The sequence below is a fragment of the Symsagittifera roscoffensis genome, chromosome 10 (assembly GCF_963678635.1).
Source record: "Symsagittifera roscoffensis chromosome 10, txSymRosc1.1, whole genome shotgun sequence".
Classification (NCBI taxonomy): Eukaryota; Metazoa; Xenacoelomorpha; order Acoela; family Convolutidae; genus Symsagittifera; species Symsagittifera roscoffensis.
The window spans coordinates 21,913,995-21,936,254 of NC_087071.1; the positions used below are offsets into that span (position 1 = coordinate 21,913,995).

Consider the following 22,260-nt stretch of genomic DNA (forward strand, 5'->3'; position numbering starts at 1 on the left):
GACAATATTTGCTCATTACATTCGAGTACCTCCGGATGATCCAAACTCTCGGATCGAAAAGAATCTTCGAATCTGCACGGGTAAGACCATAACCATCAAATTCAAAAGCAAAAATTGATAACTGATTTATCAAAGAAATCAAATGTTTCAGGTCTGACGGAACCTTTGCTATCTGTGATTGATGTAGATTCAGAGCCCGGAGCACCAATATTTGATGCCGGTTCTTTCCACAGTGCAACAGTTGACACTCTATTGATCAACGCAAACAGGCTAGAAGTGCAAGTTATCATTGGGGGTATCGATTATTACTCGCTCAGATCTATCACCCCCCATGGGTCTCCATCAAACGGGAGTTGGGTCTCTTTTGCAAATAGCCTTAAGATCACAGGACTCATGCCTGGAAGTAGTTACCACGCAACGTTCACAAGTCGAATCAGTACAAGCAGCTGCGGAGATGTCGATGGCGAGCTTCAGACTACTTTAACAAATCTCTGCACTGGTTAGACTTAACTTGTCTGTCTCATTTTTGCAGTCCAGATTACGACATGGGTGTTGTTTTTTGATAAAAGTTTGCAATAACCTCAATTTCAAAATTTGTTTTTGCAAGAAAAAAACCATGCCACAATTCATATAGTTTGCTTTAACATTTAAAACTCTAAAAGCTAATTGTTTTATTCAATTGTTCCTCGTGCTTATTAAAAAAAAACATTATTCAAAAAAGCTTGTTAAGCTGAATTTAAGCTGAGTTGTTAAGACCAGCAAAACAAACATTTTGGTATTGATGCGATAATGAAGTCGAGAAAAATAATCTTTGTCATACACAAATGATGCAAAAAACAATAACTTACAGAGCCTTACTTCAACTCCAAATTAAGAATAGGAGCATTTGTCAGGAAAAAGCTTAAAAATATTCAAAAAATATGTGGATTTAGGGCAGTTTCAATCAAATAAACAATATTCATTTGTACCCAAAAAAATCGCGAATTATTGGTCATTATTTTGCAAAAAGTGCTCAAAACGCTTTTTTGGCCTGTTTGTTTTTAAGTTCGCCATCGGCGCAGCACATTTCGTCGAAATAAGATCTTTATAAGGGTTGTGGAGTTCTGAGAAAACTTATTTGCTCGGCCTAAAAAATGTCGGCAAAATTTTCAATATATATATTTTTAAATTAGCCCCCGTCAAGAAAATCCTAGATCCGCGCCTGGTTTAGATATGCTTGAAATTGGATAAAGTTATGTATTTTCAAAACTTTCACGATACGAGTTTCAACTTTTTCTTTGAGCTTTTCACAACAGGATTAACAAGATAATTGAGCCTCAAGTCCACAAAAATTTAGCGAAATATGTTTTAAATTGATTTCAGTGCCTGCTGACCCATTCATAACAGGAATTGCTCTCTCGTCTGACAACGTATCAATCATTGTGCATTTTAACGAGGTGCACGGGATCAGGCTGGCCTCTACTGGATCACGAGATCACCACGAGGTTTCATTCAATTAATAAAACTATTTTTTTGCGACTGTTGTTAAGTTTTAAAAAAGTTCTGGGAAAATTAATAACCAATTACTTGATACTTTTTTCATAACTTTTGTGGAATTAATTTTTTAAAGTAAATTGTAATCGACCTGCAAAACTTTTATGAGTCTGACAAAATAAAAGCAACCAAACATCACAACCAAATGTTTTTTATATAGAACAAAAAACAAAGAAAAAAGTTCTCGGAGCTTATCAGCTTATATCACAAATTTCTGAATACATTACAGTTTTTTAAAAGTAAGATTTAAAGTGTCACATTATGTAGTCCACTAAAACCGAAATCAAGAAATTTCAGCAAAAAATTGTTCACCGACTAATATACAACTAGTGAAAAACTGTTTTAATCTTATATTACAGTTGAATTGAAGTTGATTAGAATTGCAATCAGTTGCAATGAAACCAGACTAGAAATAGAAGCCTGTTGTAACTCTTACTTCAATGTTTGCAAATTTGGAACTCTAGAAAAACTGAAGTAATTGTATGAAAACCGATTTGAAATAATTCCATTTGAATGGTGAAGCACAAGCGAACTGCATGAATTTTTTTAAAATTTAATGAGGACAAATGGTCTTGTATGATGAGAAAAAAATTATGTACTTTCTAAAAATATGGAATGAAAACAGCGGCAAAAAAGTGAAAGACATCAATAAAAGCATTTATTTTATAACAACCAGTCCTATGCCCGCACTCATTCTATCACTTTTTTATCCGTTTGCTTTTTTCACTATGTGCCTGCTAAATAGATTCGTCTCATCTTTTGAAGGTGACCGCTCTGTTTCCAAATTCGGATCCTGCATACACAAATGAAGGCTCATCTGGAGAAGATATAGTCCTTTCTGGGCTAGTTCCAGGCACCAGTTACATTTTTACCCTTAGAAATGTCATCGGTGTTGCAGGCAAAACAACCTGCTCTTCTACTCAGGACGAAGGCTACTCTAACATCCTGAGAAGTGCAGATGTCAATGTAACTAGATGCACACGTAAGTCATAATAATGTGGTCGATTCTCGGGTTAGCCGCTAAAACTGGCACTTCTTCGCGGAAGAAGGATAAGAAATTTCAAAAAAAAAATGAGAATAAACTGAAACTAAAGGAGTGATTTTGCAGATTGCACTCTGAGAGTGTAAACTCGTCAACAGAAATCGCGTTTTAAACTTTGACTCTAATTTTGTGGCATTCTATTTGAAAATAAAAGTGCAGTTAAAATGTCCTTGGAGAGAAATCAATGTTGGCGGCTTATTCGAAGGCGTGCATTTTTTTGCTCTTTTTTCACATTCTTTCACAATGTTATCCATGGTTTCATAACGCTTCCTGCGCAAAACTAATCCCTAAAGACAAAATTCCTGCCCGATTTCAAGGATCATTTTGTAAAATTTGTTAATGCAGAAAAAGAAGACGCGCAAATTAATTTAGCCTAGTCTGATGTTCGGTAATTTTTTAAATCACACTTGTAGGCCAACCATAAGCTCGCTTTCCTGTAGTTTTATTTGACCTCAAAAATTTCCACGAAATTTTTTTAATTAAAACTCAGAAAATTGTGAAGGATCTAAACCAGATTATATACTGCGCTCAGTTGAAGCTCTGGATTGGAAATTTCGCAAAATAGAAGTTGGAGCAAAATCTGCCTCTTTCCTATTTCAGAAACTGTTTTAAACTTGGAATCTTAGAGCGGATTATTTCTCTTGACACATTTATTAGGATTCTTAAACATCGAACCCCTTTAAAACTAGCTAATTGGGCTTGCATTGATTTCAGTACCGGCTGACCCCTTCATATCAAGGAATGCTCTTTCATCTGACAAAGCATCAATCACTGTACACTTTAACGAAGTAACAGCCTTGAATGGATCACGAGATCATATCGAGGTTATTCTTTTAATAAAACAGACATCTTATGCGCACAAGTTTTCATTGCTGCAGTTGTTTTGTCATGGAATTTTTGGCGAATACAAGTTTTCCCATTTTGATAAATTTACTTAAGATGATAGAAAGCATTATCATCATTTAATCTGAGTGTTAGCCAGAAAAACAGCTTTTAACCAACTAATACTTCACCAAGTTTTCATAGAGTAACAAATAAAGATGTCTTGATATCTAGATTTGAAATAACGTGTGAATGATATGTTCGCTTACATTTTAAGTCTAAATTGCTTTTGGTTTTTGTAGTTTAAAGATCTGTGAAGTATTTATGGAGTTTTTATCACCAGTTTTTTGAATGTTTTCATCCACCTGATAGTTATTTTAATTTTTTTTGAAGGTGACCGCCCTCTTCCCCAATTCAGCTCCTGCATACTCTAAATCGGGCTCATCTGGAGAAGACATAGTTATTACTGGTTTAGTTCCAGGCACTAGTTACGTAGTCACCCTCCAGAATGTCATCGGTGTTGCAGGTGAAACTATATGCGCCTCTACTCAAGATGGAGGATACCTTAACGTCCTGAAAAGTGGAGAAATCAATGTCACAAGATGCACAGGTGAGTCGAAAAAACTTAGATGTTTTTATAATCACATGAATACAAATTAGCAGCTAAAGCTGGTAGTTCTTCAAAAAAAGACAAATCTTTTGTCAACTTCACAAGTTTGAAATACACATCCTAATTTCAAACGTGCGAATTCACAAAAAAAATTATGTATGCTGAGTGAAAACCTTAAAAAGCGAAGGCCTAAGCAAAAAAGGCTTAAGATCTGACCTTAGCTTGCGAAAGTTTACTTTATAGTATTGACTGCAGTTAGCAAAAAATCGCTGGGTCGCCATTTTTGGCGGCTTTTTCGAGGCTAGCTCTTATCGCTTGTTAGCTGCAATGAACTGTTTCATTATTCAGTTTGTGAAGTAATTGAGAATTACTCAAAATTAGAAACAAGAAAGAAACGCACTTCAATAATAATTCAACTAGGTTTGTCGACAACTTTTCAATTTTTAAATATGTTTTTTTTAACAAAAATTGAGTTGAACAATTTTTCTCTGATATTCAGTACTTCTACATAGAATCACACATGTAGGCCAACTATGAGTTCCTCTACGTGAGGCTTCTCTGAGTTTGTAAAATTTTCACTATGAAACATTTTCTCTATTTTAAAAATCGTAGGAGACGACGACCAGATTATATATTGCGCTTAATTAACCCTGGAGCAAAGTATGTTTCTATTTACAAAAACGGAATTAAACTTTCGGCTTAGGACCGGATTAAGGATCTTGACACACTTAAAAGGAGTACTCACCATCGAATCTCTTCAATATTCGTTAGTAATGATTATAATGATTCAGTGCCAGCTGACCCGCTCATATCAAGGCATGCTCTCTCGTCCGACAAATGGTCAATCACTGTACATTTTAACGAAGTAACGGCCCTGACTGGTACTCGTGATCACATTGAGGTAATTTTAAATTATATCTGTTCCCGGTTTCTCAACAAAAACATTACTTAAAATAATGGACTTGTTTTCTATGCGTCTTGACTAGACTTCCACTTTTCATCAAAGCCTCATACTTTTACTTTACGTCCTGTAACCATCATGTAACCTGATTGTAAAGCAAAACATCACCTTTCTACTCAAAAATCATTTTAAAAAATTTCAAAGCAAAATCGAACTTAGTTGTCATGGAGTAGCAAACAAAACTGCACTGAAGAAAACTGGAAGTTTTTTTGGAGGTTTGAATTGCTTTTTGCTCTGTGTCGTTTTCGAAATTTTGAGTCATTGAAATTTTTTTTTAGCAGTTATCAGCTTTTGACAAAAATTTTTTAAATATTTTGTTTTAATAAACCGGCTATTGATGCTCAACTAAACTTTAATAGGTGACCAGTCTCTTCCCCAACTCAAATCCTGCATACCAAAACGCGGGCTCATCTGGAGACGATATAATCCTTAATGGATTAGTGCCAGGCACCAGTTACACAATCGCCCTCAAGAATGTCATCGGTGTTACAGGAAAAACTATCTGCGCCTCTATGCAGGACCAAACATACTCCAACGTCCTGCAAAGTGGAAATGTCAATGTAACTAGTTGCACCTGTAAGTCAGTAGCTTGTGGATTTTATTCATGAATAGCAACTGTTTTGATCAACTCTTGTTTAAAATGGACAAATAATTTAGGGTTTTAAGCTTTTAATAATGGTTGTTGGTCTGACCGGTGAACTTTTTGATAACATGAATCAGATATATGAATAATTAATTAACCCAGACTTTTTTAGCTTTAATTTTTTTTCAAAATCCAAAAACATTGAAATGAACTAGTTAATTTGTTTTTAAATTTTGTTTTCTAAAAGCTGATCAAAAATCTTCACACACTTGTAAGGAGTTTTTAAAATCAGTTCTCTTCAATATTAGCTAACAATGCCTATATTTGTTTCAGTGCCAGCTGACCCATTCATATCAAGAATTGCTCTCTCATCTGACAAAACATCAATCATCATAATTTTTAACGAAGTAACGGCCGCGACTGGGTCACGTGATCACATTGAGGTATTTTTAATCAACATTATTGAATTAGTGTGTGCGCCTATTTTCATCGACTTAGTAATTGGCAAAAAGAGTTCTGATATTTGGAAGGTTCTTTTTTCTTAAATTAATTTATCATCTTTCTCTGTTATCGATGTTAGTTATATTGTTGTAATTTGATTGTAAGCCGGAAAAAAATTTCAAACCCAAAATTTGAAGAAAACTTAGAGTTTTTTTCACGGGTTAAAAAAAACAAAGTTGCATTGAAAAAAGTTTTTAGCTAATATCAGAAGCTTGAAAAATTTTAGATATATAATGTTCAGCCAATAGTGAAAATTTTTTGAGGCAAAACTCTATGATTGATAAGTAACTATTGAAACTAATCAGACACTTGATCCTTAGTTTTTGCTTAAATATTTTCGATTGATCCTGCTAACGTGCCTCATTTTTGAAGGTGACAGCTCTCTTCCCCAATTCAGATCCTGTATACACAAATGAAGGCTCATCTGGAGAAGATATAGTAATTTCTGGGCTAGTTCCAGGCACCAGTTACATTTTCACCCTTAGAAATGTCATCGGTGTTGCAGGCAAAACAACCTGCTCTTCTACTCAGGACAAAGGCTACTCTAACATCCTGAGAAGTGCAGATGTCAATGTAACTAGATGCACACGTAAGTCATCAGAATTTGGTTGGTTCTCAGTTTAGCCGTTAAAACTAGCACTTCTTCGCGGAATAAGGGTAAGAACTTTTAAAATAAAAATTGAGAACAAAATCGAAACTAAATAATGTGGCTTTGCTGAGTGAACTCTGAGAGTGTAAACTCGTCAACATAAATTGATTTTTAGACTTTGGGATATTACATTTGGAAAAAAAAGCTACAAGTGGTAACTACTTGCAGGGAAATCAATGTTGGCGACACATTCGAAGACATGAGTTTTGGATTTTTACCCTTTTTCATATTCTTTGCCATAGTTTTATAACAATTCTTGGGCAAAAAATAACGACTTTAACTGAATCTAGTGATCACTTTGAGGTGTTTTTACTTGAAATCACTGAATTTCTCTGAGCACATGTTTTCAAGGCAACAGTTGCACTGGCAAAAATTTTCTAGCCTTTGAAAGATTCGTTTTTTCCGTCTGTCCCTTGTTTTCAACTTTGATATCAAGGTTTTAAGTTTTTGATTTTTGTTTAATCATCAATTTCAAGTTTTTTTCTTGTCACAAAGTGTCGAATTTGGATTGTTTGAATTTTTATATTTTTCAACTGGAATAAATTTTTTTCAGTTTTCTGACTTTCTGATGGCAAAATAGAAGTTTAGGCCAATCGCAGTTTTGTTTTTTTTTGAGTTTTTTATTCTAAAATAATTTTATCAACGTAAATTTTGTTTTGTTTTCAAAGACAAAAAATATCCCAGCTAGCTTAAAAACTGCTCTCCAATGAATTTGGAGTTCGTTATGTGTCTTCACTGAGATTCAAAAAAAGTTTTAACTTTTGATTCAAAAGCAGCTTAAAAATCTTAACACGCTTTTCTGGATTACTCAGCTTCAAAACTCTTCTTTATTTGCTAATCATGCTCACCTTCATTTCAGTGCCAGCTGACCCATTCATATCAAGGAATGCTCTTTCTTCTGACAAAGCATCAATCACTGTACACTTCAACGAAGTGACAGCTTCGAAAGGATCACGAGATCACATTGAGGTATTTAAAAAAAAACAGTAAAATCTTTTGTGTTTTCATCGCAGAAGATGCTTTAAGCAACAAAAAAAATAGGAAAAATGAGAATTTTTCGATATTTGGGTATTTGATTAGTTTGCCGTGCTTATCATAGATTATGCTTTTTAGCTTAGGCCATTATAATGTAACTTTTTCTTATCATCAATCCGGTTTTGGGCCGTAAAATTTGTTTTTAACAAACAAAATTTCAACAAATTTTTTTTGAATTTTGAAGGAACTTTTAACCAAAATTGCTTTGACGAAAATTCATTAAATCTCATATCACTAACTGAAAAAGGCATAGATAACCCAAACTTACTTTTTATTCGTAATAGAAATTTTTAGGTTATTCTGATTTTCGTAGTGTTAGAGTTCTTGATATTTCGAAGGACATTTTCCAATGGTCCGCATTGAACTCATAATTATAAAGAAAAACTTAAAGGCAATATTTAAAATTTGATTTTTAAAAATTATTCAAGTGTTATTAATGGCAACAGAAAAATAAGAAAACTAAAATTATTTTGTAATTGCGTTTTTGATTAATTTGTAACGCTTAATAATTTTTTTGTAGTTTTTTAGTTTGTAAATTATATTTTTCCAGTTTTCCACGCTCACTTCACTTTAATTTCCTACAACTTTTACAGCAGTATTCAATGCTTGCTGATGAAACGAGCTCTCTCGAAAAGCACAGATCTCCACAAGTTTTCATGTAGATTTTCTTTTTGGTAAGTTTTCTCACCTGTATTTTCAGTGAAGTTACTAGTTTAGCTTGTCTCTTTTTGAAGGTTTCTACTCTCTTCCCTAATTCATCTCCTGCATTCACTAACGCGGGCTCATCTGGAAAAGACATAGTCATTACTGGGCTAGTTCCAGGCACTAGTTACACTGTCACTCTCAAGAATGTAATCGGTATTGCAGGCAAAACTCTATGTGCCTCTAGTCAGGATGATGGCTACTTCAACGTACTGAAAAGCGGAGAAGTCATGGTCACTAGATGCACAGGTACGTCTCAAATGACATAATTCCCAATTGGCATAAAATTGAAAAGTTTCCCAAATAGCATAAATTTTATGCAACAATGGCATTGAAAAAACTGAGAACACTTTTCATGAACAATGTGCGAAAATTAATTTAGTTGTCAATTCAAATATTGATTGACATTTTATGTTGAAAAAATTGTAGAATTTGTTTTCAAAAACGAAAAGGATAAGCTTTCGGTTAATGATTAGCTTCTTGTGGACAAATTTTCCGCCAAATTTGTCGCTTACCATTTTTTTGGAAGCAATTAGTTCCAAATCTTGTTCACGTTTTTTCGTTCTTGACAAAATGTAGCCTTAGAAATTGAAAGAAAACGTTCGAATTACAATGAAAACTTGAAATTTATGCCATTTGGGAAGTTATCGATGTTAACTATTCTCATTTGTGGCCGCTGAAGCTGGTAGGGATTTCTCTGAAAAAATTGGATTAAACAATGTGAACATGTTTAAGTCAACATTTAAAATAAACATTCAAGGAAAATGATTCTGAATTTGGTTCGTGAAATTTGAGAGTATAAATTCCTCAGCAGAAATTACAATGCGAACTTCTTATTTTCAATTGAGACGGCATTTGATTTTTTTTCTGCAGGGAAACCATATCGCCGGAATAATCGGATGTCTGCTCTGGCAGTTATCAATTATCATCTTTTTTTTTTGATATTTTCTTGAATTTCATGGGCTTAAATTGTGAATAAAGCTGAAACAGCAGCTCAAATTTTAAGTTTAAGTTTAGATACGTTTTTTAAAATTAATCCAATACTGCAAAAAAGAGAAATCATTCCATGATACTTCAGCAAGGTTTGTGGAAAAAATGTTGATCTTTTCGATAATCTAGCAGATTTGAGATTGAAAGAAGGTTTTCTTCTAATGTTCAGTTCTTGGATGTCAAATCACGAGTATAGGTCAATCAAAATTTTGTCTTTTTCGGATTTACTCAGTTCGAAATGGTTCCACCAGAAACTCGTTTTCAAATTTTGAAGGATGCAAGATCTTCGCGACAATTGTTTTAGAATCGCTATTGATAATTCAAGATATGAAAAGTTGTCATGAAAAATTTGAGGAGGTTTAGTTTAACAAAGATTTATTAACGCTCACAAAAAAAAAATTAGGAAATTATCAGTTTCACAGCTACAGTAAGTATCAATTGAAATAAATGTTATGCGCGTAGTTCAACTTGTAAAATCCAAGTAACAAAAAAAACTAATGCGTCAACATATCAATTAAATGTTGCAAAAAATGCGGTGAAATTAAAAACTTAATATAGCTTTCCTAAGTATCTCATGAAAGTTTTAAAACTCTGTTATTTCATAATTGCAATTTCTGTTTGATAAATCAGGTTTTGTGAAAATTATTGGTATTTACTGGTATTTTTTCGTATTTAAAGAAAAAAGTTCGTTATCAAATTTGAAAGATAAAATTCTATTGGAGTCGTTTTTCGCTGGTTTGCGTATGTACCTTTATACCTAACATACGCAAACCAGCCTTTACACTTAACATACGCATGTTATACTTAACATACCCATAATTGAATAAATATTATGATTGAGCGTATCTGCTTAGTACAATTGTTTTAACGGCTAATTGATGCATCATAGTACACTTATTCGTCCGTTGCCCTCATTTTTTTGCAAATAGTCATTATTGTTATTACATATCCTTCAGGTGATGGATTTTTTTTTGTCATAGAACCTTTTGAATATGATAGTTTTTAACTCAAAATTTGTTTGTTTTCTAAAAACAAGGCCTTCTGTTGCTAACTATCAATTGTTCTAGCACATTTTTAGGCTATGCAGTTAGTTTTCAATCCCATCCTTCAAGCCTTTTACAAACAGTAAGTGAAGATAATCCATATTTTTTGGCGTAGTAGAATGTTTTTGCCTTTGTTATTTCGAGATCATAGACTACTCGTTTAATTTCAAGACTGGGCTGTACCTTTTCAAAGACATGCAAAGAAACTGTGTTTGTAACTTGTTTTTGTTATTTTTGTCAGAAGATAGAGTGCTAATTTTTTTAGATTAAAGCTTTTCGTATGAGTAAAAGATATATCAAAAATTTTTGAGGGCTCAGCTTATGCTGATTTTATTCTTAGTTCTAGCTCGAAATAAGCTGAGATAGGCGTTCAACACTATCCAATTCGAAAAGAGATTTATCAAAGATTTTGGTCGGTATTTGTTATCAGCACAAGGGTACTGTCGATGATATTTCTCTGGTATGTGTTCGTTTTGATAAAAACATAGCATGAAACTCTGAAACAGAAAATTGGTTATGCCTTTATGCAAAATTTTCAAAAACTTTTTCTGAACTCACAGCCCACTCGAAATCTAAATCCAATCATTTTTACATTAGATGCTCCTCACAGCCCTCAGACACAAACCACTTTCACCTCCCCGTTAAAGTAAAAAGGTGTGGTTGGTGTGGGATTAAACTGTGTCAAGGGAATTTAAACAAGAAGGAAGGTCTGGTTTTAAACAAGGGGGAAATAAACCAGGATTTTTAAGCGGGGCAAATGGTCTAAACTTGGGGTATTGGACCAGAGAGAGTATATAAAGAAAACAGCAAAAAAAAAACAAAAAAAGTAATCTCGCTTTACCTGATGAAACGTGCATTATGGTAAAAGCAACTGTTAAGTTTTGAATATTCTACACTAATTGGAAATTTCCAAAAAAACCAACAATTTGAGCATAATGCATCATATTGACAAAACCGATTAAAATGGATTTTTTTGATTTAACAAAAAACAAATTCGAAATCATTTTTATTCCATTTTATTCAAATTTTTTTGAATTTTAGATAGACTGCTCTAAAAATCTAATTTAATTGATCATTTTCTATAAAACTACAGTGAGGATAAATATAAAGGACACTACAGTTTTTAGGAGAGTTTGTTACCCCAAAATCTTTTAGAACCACATTTCAAAACTTTATTTGCTCTTGTCTCCGACAATTGAAAATAGTTTTTATTAAATTTTCGAGGTTTGATCTACAAAAAAAATTGCTCAAATCTTTATTAATTTTTTTCCTCCATCATTGCTAAATTATTATCAGTTATCATCCACAAACGTTTATCACCCCGCTCCTAGTAAATTGATACTTTTAGCAATTTTCTGTCTCAGGGGGTGATAAAAACATGTTTGAGCCTGATTTTTCCGAGTATTTAATTTACCATTAAAACCTGAGACCAATATTTCACACGCAAAATTAATGTTTCTGATTGGTTCAAAATCCAATGCATCAAAAAACGAGAATAATTGCACAATCAAGCCGCAGAAAACATTCTAACGATGAATTAAAAGTTGAAAACGTTCTAACGATGAATAAAAAATTAGCTTTTTACAAAAAAAATCATATGTCGCGAGCGGAGTAACTTCATATTCTACCGTCATTGGTTTGTTTATTTCAGCTCTCGAAATCCATTGTCCAAGCAAGCTTAAATTTCAGATTGTTTCAAAGGTCGTACTCAATGACACAACAATGAAATTAATATGGATACTTTTAAGTTTCTTTTTGTATCAAAAAACGCCTCGAATTTCAAAGTCCTTCGAATTATTTTATCATTTTGTTTTGAGAAGTTAAACAAAACAGAAATTCAAAGAAAAATTAAATACGTATATTCAATACAAGTTTGAGATGTTAAAATAAAACATATTGAAATTATAGAATTTTTGCTAGTTGTTCAACTGCTTCCCTTTCGCAAAAGTGAAATTTCGCAAAAGTGAAACTTTCGCAAAAGTGAAAATAAATGCGCCTTTGCTCTGCTTCAATAAAGTTTCTGAAATTTTATAGGTATTCGAACGTCGAGAGATTCGAATACAATTGAAGAACATTTTGGAATTAGTTTCTGTCTAACAGGGGCGTCCCAGTCAACAACATACTCTTCGTCACTGCTTTTATCCACAGTGCCAGCAAATCCCGGGTCTGTGACTTGAATTGAATCGTCAATTTCAAACTCAGAAGTCACACTTCTCGTTTCCTGTTCAAAATAACTATCAAAAACTACATCAGTGAGACTATAAATATTTGGTAGATTGGCCATGAGCGCAGAAGAAGTTTGTTGATCAGTGGAACATAGTTTGTAGTGACCGTAAGCTAAAGAATGCACACCATCGGCTTTGTAAAACCGTTTGTTATCCTAGGCTGGCAAAATTATCTTGTTAACTTCGCTGATTGACAAAAAGTGGCCTTTTGATTCAGTATTTCGTAGGCTCACGCGTGGAATTTTTCCCGAACAAAACAGATTTGTGTTGTTTATGTTGTAAAGTTGTCCTAACTGCACTGATTACACCTTTTTGCACTTTTTTGTTCTGTTTTTGTCTCCATCGATATACGCGTCCCAGCTTTTATTCAGATTATTGTCAAAAATCACTATTTGTTTCCGTTTCCAGTGATTTTAACGAAATTTTTAGAGTAACCAACAATTTTTTTTAAGTCTACCCACAATTCTTAATGTTCTTTGGAAAATTATAAGTACCACATACTTCTGATTGGTTCATCTTTCGATCAAATTTCACAGCGATTGGGTAATTTTCATTTCACATACCAAACTATTGATTGTCTTTACATACTGTACAATTTCAGATTTTAGTCGAATGTTATTTCATCAACTGGCGAAGTTTTCAATCAACTTGACCGCGCTGTTAATCACAATTTGAAATAAAAAGGAAGAGAAAAAACGCTAAGTGTTGCAAAGAAAAGACTGTTACGCAAAAAATTCAAATGTCACTATTCATGTTCTAACCAGAAACTAGCTTGCACACAAACTATCGGTTAAGCTTTTCTAGAAAGAGTTCGTAAAGTACAGAACTCAAAATATGAACATGACTTATTTTGAAAAATTTGACTGTTTTATTGATGGTAATGGATATGTATACAGTGATCATGTCATTTTTTCAATAAAAAACCTTTGATAATCCATCTGTTTTCTCTCATATGTTTACGAAATTACCAAAACTTTAAAAAAAAACTCACCGTTACTAGGAAATTTGCAAAAAGTTTTTTTCAACATGTAAGAAAGATGTAGTTTTTCTATGTTTTTCAAGAACATTTCAATTTCTTTAAAGTTGCAAAAAGTGCTTCAATTTTTTTGACAAGTTGCGAAAAGTGTTTCAATTTTTTCGACAAAATGCCAAAAGTGTTTCAATTTTTTGACCAGATGCGAAAAGTGTTTCACTTTTTTTGACAAGATGCGAAAAGTGTTTCACTTTGTTTGACAAAATGTGAAAATTGTTTCAATTTTTTTGACAAAATTCGAAAAGTGTTTTATTTTTTTGACGAGATGCAAAAAGTGATGCATTTTTTTTGGCAAGATGCGAAAAGTGTTTTACTTTTATCAATAAAATGCAAAAAGTGTTTCAGTTTTTCTACAAAGGGCTAAAAGTGTGTGAGTTTTTTTGACATGATGCAAAAACCGTTAGATATTTTTTTAAATTGTGTTTAAACTTTCTAGTGTTTTTCTTATATGTGTGCAAAAATTAATCAAGATTCTTAACATGTGTGCAAGTCCGGAGCACTGAATTATATTTTAATTGTTTTTCAATAGTTTACCCTGAACCCGTCATCTCCTCTCATAATTAAAAAAAAATTGAAGAAATTAACTAATTACGAAGAACGAATTTAATACCAAACAACAATTATTTACAAAAATATTTAATCAAAGAGCTGTCGAGCAGCAGAAAACTTCTCTAGAACGCAGAGCTGGACGAGGTTCCATCACTGGGGGTTGTTGTGGAGTGGTGTTTTGAGGAGTCATTGCTTCTGAGAAACCCTCATCTTCATATATTGTGATGGGGTTTTCGGCTGATCTGGCTTCCTCCCGAGGAAAGAGGAAGTCGTCGACTGGTGGGGCCACAAAACTTGAGTCAGGAATCTCGGGGTAGTTCATTCCCACATGCTCAGAAACTTCCTCCATCACTTGCATTTCTTCAAGTTGGCTCTCTGTTATGGGTACTTGTGTCATTTGATGCTCGTTTAAACCCTTCGCATTACTTCCACCATGTGCCAGACTTGGATTGAGACGTACATTCGTGCCAGAAAAACTCCAGAGACTGTTTCTCGCTTTTGAATTTGTACTAGACTAGGCGAAATTTCTGCAGAGTACATGAGGTTGCTGTTTTGCACTGAGAAGATCGTTTTGAGCAATAAGTTGAGTAAAAGAGTAAAAACAAGAATGATTTAGAGATGCGAGGGGGTAGCTGACGGAAGATAAGTTGAAGTTAATGTACTTAGAGCTGAGAGAGGAGGTAGTTGACGGTAGTTTACTTGAAAATTAGGTATTAAGAGCTGAAAAAGGAGGTAGTTGACGGTAGCTCAGTTGAAAATAAAATGATCATTAGTTATGAGTTAGGGGTTTCTTCAACTCGAATGTGTGGGTTCAAACAATCAAAATTGATGTTCCTTATTTGGATTGTTGTCGTTTCCGATCAAACTTCAGCTTCCTTTTATGGAGTTCCCGAATAAAAGTCGTGTCCAATCGGAAATAAAGCTCCATTTTAGGCATAGTCGTTTCCAATCACAAAAATGTTCATTTTTGTTCAAGTTGTCGTATCCAATCAGAGGAAAGTTTACCTTTTAAAAGTTTAAATCTTCCAAATAAATAAAAATATACACCAAAGCAATCGCAAAAATAAATGACCAAAAATTGTTTGCTGTAAGAAGAAGAAATATTGCGGATATAAATAACAAAAGAAAGAAAATTAGAAAAAGTAGCAAATCCAAATTTTTTTTCTACAACCTAATTGAATTTTTTTGTATGTAATGAATTAGAAATTGCTGATTTTTTAGTAGATATTCAAATTTTTTAATTTTGATGTAAATTCGGGAGTAACTCAAATTTGATGATTTTTTCAAAGCAAACCTCTGGAAATTTGATTCCAAATCGAATCAAGCAGGATTTTGAACTTTGGAAAGCCTTGAAGAAATGAAGAAAAAAAAGAACTTTGCTGGGGAATTCTTACAAGTTTGGGTTTTGGGTAGGGGATAAAAAGAGCTTTTGATATATCATAGTACGACTTTTTGATTAACTTCAAGTTCTCGAGAATCAACAAAATTTCTTTCCTTACGAGGTGTAATTCAGCCGTAAGTTTAAAGATGTGATACGCAATATGTGGATCAAAAGTAAACTCTTTGATTGAGTAAGTTTCTCTGAAGAGACCTTTACTTAGTCGGATAACTCTATTTGGTACAATAAAAATGTCCAAACAATTATAAAAAACTAAGAGTCAACATCTATTTCATCAATGAGAAAATCAGTTGAATGTTTTTCTTTTTCCAGGGTAACTTGAGGCAATTCAAGTGTTTTTTGACAGACAATTTTCAAATGATGATTAAAGTTTTTTTTAAAATAAAAAACTGTCCATTTAAGAAAATGCTGGATTCTGATTGGTTGATTTCGAACAAACAGTGATACTAAGAGAATACTGAATTCTAATTAACAACAAAAGCAATCGCTCTATACTTTGTATAACTACTTAAAATTATTTTCATTTTTTTCAACAATTCAAAGTAAGTATAAATAATTTATTAAATTTTTTGGGATTTTTTAAATCATGTACCAAGTGCTAAATCCTTTATTTTGATACTTAATAATTCTCCCTGTTTTTAGATGTCGTCGTTGAATAGAAACGAGAAACTGCAGTGTGGGGACTGTGGAAACATGTATATTCGTCAAAACGCAGATCGACACCGCAAAAGTTGTCAAGCAGGGATTAATCCTTGTCCTGATTGTAAGTATTTCACTTAAAATCAACAAGAAATGAACTATCACCTGGCCAAGAACGCCACTCCATCATCTTACAAGCAATCAACGGTTTGCTCATTTTGCGAGAAGGAGTTTCCGAGTTACTATTCGCTCCAACAACATCGGAGAAAAGAGCATGGAGCGAAACAACGGAAAACAAGTGATACGGTGGCAGACTTGGACAAGATTGTTGAGGAGGAAGGGGAAGAAACTCAAAGAGGAGTTGAGTGCTTGTCAGCACTTCCTGGTGGATACTGAGATGAAGAATGGGAGACATAAGGTGTTTAACTTTCAAATGTAAAGTTAGATACCAAGATTATCAACGAGAAGCTTGAAGAAGTCTTCAATAAGCTGGATTCCCTGCGAAAATCAATATCGCTCTTGGATTTGTTCTACATAATGTCGAAACAGGAGAATATCGGTATTACTATGCACACGAAAACAATACTTTGTTCGAAAAATCGCATTTATTGTGTACAAAAGCTGATTTGATTACAATACAGGGAAAAGTTTAAAAGTTTGATATCAAGGAGCAATGCACTCAAGAACGTCAGAACTCAAAGTGAAGATTTAAGTTGATCACAAATGTTTCCATTTTTGCTGCATTACTAAAAAACATTCCAATGAGATGTCCGGACTGACGCTGTCTTACCTGAACCTTTACTGAAAAAACATTCAGTAAACTGTCTTTTATCGGACAAAGATAAACAAGCATACAAAGATCATCTTCGCCTATTCCGTTCGTTAAAAATGTATTTGCATGGTCATAGTAACCTCAATGCTCATACGTCTCAGCTGTTTACACAGATAACATCAAAATCTAGATACGATCCGAAGAACTTTCGCGGAGTTGCAATTGATGGTTTACCTCTTGTCGAGGAAATAGTTGATAGTAACATGTTCTTCTATGAATTGGACATTCAGGAGGGAGAATATTTTGAATAATTAGCCAGGCGAAGGATTGGAAAATTTGGGAAAACCGTGAAATTGATAAAATTCAACAACCATATCATTCATACGGATGATATTGATTCTTTCTTCAAACGTTTCCGATGTCCTAGCTGTGACTGTGTCTTTAATAGATCAGACAACTTCAATAGATATCTTCTAACTTGTAAAGATAGAGTGCGAAATGATTTTCCCAAAAACGCGTACCCACTGCGGAAAACAATATTCGAGAAACTGGATGAGTTCAGCATTCCCTACACTGAAGATCAGAAACTATTTAGTAATGTAGCAGTTTTTGACCTCTATCCATTTGTGTTCCCACACTAGAATTGAAAGCAACCGAAACAACTACTTGGATTGGAAAACATGTACCTTTTACTGTCTCAATATCTTCAAATCTGCAAGTTGATCATTTTTTCTTGTGTGAAAAAGATCCAGAACAAATTGCTTTTGTTTCAAATGTTTCAATTATATTACAAATGGAAACCAAGTTTTAAGAAATCAAAAAAACTGTCAACAATCGATTCAAAAAGATTTTTGATAAACTCAACTCTAGAACTTTAACTAAAAGACTAGAAGTCTTCGATTATGAAGATGAATGTGTTGATGATGGCAAGGAAGATGACTTGTCGACGCAACAGTTAAGAGTTCAAAAAAATCAGCTGATCGACTTGAATCAGCATTCAAAGCGCTATGTTAATACTTTACCGGTGATCGGCTTCAATGGCGGCAGATGCGATCTGCAATTTTTCAAATCTTATTTGATTCCATACCTTATTTGTGGTAAAGAAAGTCATTAAAAAAGCGAATGATTTCATTTCCTTCAAATTTGGAGACACACAAATTCTCGACATTTTGAAGTTTCTTGGAGTAACAACAACATTGGATTCGTTTCTGAAAGCCTATAAAGCAAATGAAACTAAAGATTTTTCCCCTACGAATAATTTGACAGTCCAGACAAGCTAGACTGTACGTAATTGCCTCCATATGAAGCCTTGTTCAGCAAGCTGAGAAATCACAACCCTCTCGAGAAAGATTTCAACGATTATCAAAAACTGGTTATTGGAGGTCTTGATCAACAAAGTGCGCTGGAAAAGTTACGTATTCAATCAGTTCCAACATCAGGTTTCGAAAACTACTCTTATTTGAAAAGCATCTGGAAGCAACACAGCATGATTATTATCAAAAACTTCTTACGATGGTATAACAACAAAGATGTTGTTCCTACTTTTGACGCTATACAAAAATGATAAAGTTTTACCGTGATAAGGAAATGATATGTTGAAACTAGGATGCACGCTTCCAATCTGGCAATTATCTGCTTACACAAATCGACAAATCAGAAATTCTACCCGTTCTTTAAAGGAGATAAGGATTTATGTGAGAAAATTAGAGAAGACATGACAGGTGGTCCATCAGTAGTTATTACACGAAAAGCTGATGTCGATCAAACAAATATTCGTAACTCGTCAAATGTTTGCAAGACAATAGTTGGAAATGACGCTAGCCAAATATAACTATTCTCATTGTGCCAAGAGATGCCGACCGGACTTTACACAAGATGAGAGTATGACTCTGAAACTGATTGGTTCGAAACTAGAAATAACAGAACAAGAAATTTCGAGAACGAGGTAATGTCCTTCTATCAAGAATTGAGACGAGCGTGTAAAGTTGAGAGTTTTTACACAAGCGGAAAGCAGGAGATAATTGAGTGTTTCCATGTTGATGGCTACTGCGATCACTGTAAAACAGTATTTGAAGCTATGGGTTGCTACTATCACTTCTGCTCATGCCAAGAAACCCGTCCATCGTTGTCAGAACAAGATATTGAAGTGGGAAATAAGAAGCGAGAAATGGATGAACTGAGACGGGAGTACATAAAAGAAAAAGGTTACAATGTTCAGGAAATGTGTGAGTGTGAGTGGTGGTGTGAGTGGAAACAAAATTCGTCAGTTAAGAATCAAATCAAGACAATTTGTCCATATAGAAGACCTCTCTCTACTGATTCTTCACTTGATAAAATAAAAAACTGATCTCTTTTTGGCTATGTGCAATGCGATTTAATAGTTCCCGACAAATTGAAGCCCAAATTTTCAATATTTCGCCCAATATTCAAAAATGCTGACGTCTGCCGCAACGATATTGGAGAATACATGGAAAACTATGCCGAAGAAAACGATTTACTGAAAAATCCACAATGATTGTTGGTTTCCAGTTTCAAGTTACAAAATAGTACAATCATCACACCCCTCCTTAACTTCTATCTAAGTCTTGGTCTTCAGTGTACAAAAATTAATCGGTTTGGTGAGTGCACACCTAGGAAATGTTTCAACAACTTTGTTCAATCTGTAGTTGATGCTCGACGCAAAGGAGACAATAAACCACACTCTGGAGTTGTTGCTGAGACCATGAAGCTTCTCGGTAACAATTCGTACGGTTATCAAATTGTGGACAGATCTACACGCAAAAATCAATAAATGAAAACTTTTTTAAGCAATTGTATGTTGTGAAAAAAGATTTATATGAAGTAGAACTGTTAAAGTCAACAATCGAACATAGAGAACCAATTATTGCAGGGTTTTTCAATCTTCAATATGCCAAACTTAGAATGTTGGAGTTTACTACAACTTCTTCCACAAGTATTGCGATGAGAATAAACTCGAGGAACTGGAGATGAACACAGACTCTCTGTATCTAGACTTAGCCGAGGAGAACTTGGAGGATTGTATTTTATCTGAGAACAAATCTCAAAAGCTACAAATCTGTCGAAATGACTGCATAGATGACCTTATTGCCAATGCAAAGAAAAATTTCTTCCGACGTACAAGCTGCGCTGTCTATAAAAAGCATGACAACCCGGTCTATTCAAAGAAGAATTTCAATGTACTGAAATGCTGTGCCTGTGCAGTAGGTCGTATTGCTGATATGATAGTAAAAGCAACAAATTTAAATAAAGCAGCAAAGGACTCAACAAAAAAAACGCTAGAAGATACTTGGGATGAACCAATGCCTAAATACAGACGAGTTCTTGACGAAGCTGTCAATATAAAATCGACGAATCGCGGATTCAAAACCTCGAACCATTTAGTCGGAACATATGAACAAACTAAAAAAGGCCTCAGTTACTTTTACCCGACAAGGGAAGTACTTTATGATGGAATACATACAAAACCATTGAACTTTTAAATTTAACCTAAAAAACTGTTGTAAAATTTTATACGATCTAATGATTTATATGTTATTTAACTTTTGAACTGTGTTTGAACTGTGTTATTTAACTTTTGAACTGTGTCTTTGAACTGTGTCTAATATAAACTCAAATGGCTTAGAACAATTTAAAAACATATACTAACACATTGAGAAATCTTTTGGATTGGTGTGGAGAACCTTACAAACATGGTAAGATCGGGCGCCAAATTTTTTTTGAAACTAACCATCTGAAACTTTACCATCTTAATTAGGAAACCTATTACCTATCTTACTACATAGCACATCTATACCTATTCTAAAACATTGCTTGCGGATGCTCTAGTCCCTATCTTAATACAAGGGGGTCTGCCTGATCGCCTCACCCATTTACTACTTCAATCATCTTTATAATAAATGCTCGCCACGCACTTCAAACCCCAACCACCTCCACTTCCCCGTTAATTTTGGTGGTTTGGTTTATTTACGCGTAAAAGGGGTGGTTGGTGTGGCGTTAAACTGTACTAAGGCGTGTTTTAAACAAGAGGGGGTGGCTGATGGGTGTACACAGGAGATGTAGACGATGAGTTGTGATCGGGGTGGAGGGGTTTTGGAACAGAGAGAGTTTATACAACAAGACAACAAAAAAAGTAACAAAGAAAAAAGAGAGTCTCGCTTGATCTTATGAAACGTGCTTTATGCTAAAAGCAAGTAATGATTTTGGATTATTGTTAACAAATGAAAAATTAGAAAAAAAACAGCAAATCGAGCGCAGTCCATTATCATTAAGTATAATCAATTAAAATGGATTTTATTGAAATGACAAATAAAATTAGAATCCATTTTTAATCCGTTTTTTTTAAACATTTTTGAATTTTTGAGAGATTCCCCGAGAATATCAAACTTAATCGGTCATTTTTCCTGAAACTCCAGTGCGGTTACATTTAAAACTCACTAACATTTGCGTGTGATCCCAAAAACAATTGGCAAAAAATTAAAACCTTATTTGCTCTTGCCTCCATAGAATGTAGATTCATTTTATTTGTTGTCTCTGCGTTTTGATTAACAAAAAGTGCTCTATTTATATTTATTCTTGTTCTCCATCATAGCTTAATTTTTCTCAAATATCCCCCACATAGTACTAGTAGATTTTCAAGTTATAATAGCGGGGGACACTAAGGGGTGTTCTACAACAACGAAAGGGTCATGTTGATGGTCAGACTAAATCGGCCGATCAAATATTTAGGCAACTTCCCCCTTGTGTTGTGCTCTTTTCAGCTCTATTCTTGCCATTCTGGCTACTTCAAGTTTTCGTGGGAAAAAAATATTTTTCAACCGCGAAGCAAGTAAAAGTATTTTACGAAGTCCTCAATGAATTAACAGCCATTAAGTACCTATCTAATCAAGACCACAATTCGTTATGTTTAACCACTTCTTAAACTCACTGGTCGATCTTCACTTGGCTTGATTTTAAAAATCTGCCACTCCAACAGCGCAATCGCTCAGGCAAGTAACTCAATCCGGTTCTTTTCTCGGGTTCAACCAACTAACCTAACTAACTAACAAACAAATGTTCCCTCCGGAACTATTCCAATTGCAATTGCCCGGAACCTAATCCCGGGTCAGTCTAATTCATCATCTCACTAAGTCACTCACTGAGACACAAAATTGT

General features: G+C 34.0%; 1 protein-coding gene and 1 long non-coding RNA gene across 2 annotated transcripts; both read left to right on the forward strand.

Annotated features, from left to right (window-relative positions):
- The first annotated feature begins 189 nt into the window (after positions 1-189).
- Positions 190-5,894, forward strand: LOC134855005 (uncharacterized). Its single transcript, XM_063871385.1, has 8 exons — positions 190-499; positions 1,363-1,484; positions 2,299-2,515; positions 3,290-3,399; positions 3,791-4,007; positions 4,799-4,908; positions 5,328-5,548; positions 5,885-5,894. The coding sequence occupies exons 1-8, from the start codon at positions 394-396 to the stop codon at positions 5,892-5,894; spliced, it is 1,113 nt and encodes a 370-aa protein (XP_063727455.1). The 5' UTR covers positions 190-393.
- A 564-nt stretch (positions 5,895-6,458) lies between these two features.
- On the forward strand, positions 6,459-8,637 carry LOC134855132 (uncharacterized). Its single transcript, XR_010164452.1, has 3 exons — positions 6,459-6,641; positions 7,561-7,670; positions 8,471-8,637. It is a non-coding gene; the product is annotated as an uncharacterized LOC134855132 (long non-coding RNA).
- The last annotated feature ends 13,623 nt before the right edge of the window (positions 8,638-22,260 follow it).

What these genes read in the sequence shown, in the direction of transcription:
- LOC134855005 (XM_063871385.1), top strand. Translation starts at nt 394, where the DNA reads ATGCCTGGAAGTAGTTACCACGCAACGTTCACAAGTCGAATCAGTACA. An exon ending in TTTAACAAATCTCTGCACTG is followed by an intron (nt 500 to 1,362) that starts GTTAGACTTAAC and finishes AATTGATTTCAG; the next exon opens with TGCCTGCTGACCCATTCATA. An exon ending in CAATGTCACAAGATGCACAG is followed by an intron (nt 4,008 to 4,798) that starts GTGAGTCGAAAA and finishes ATAATGATTCAG; the next exon opens with TGCCAGCTGACCCGCTCATA.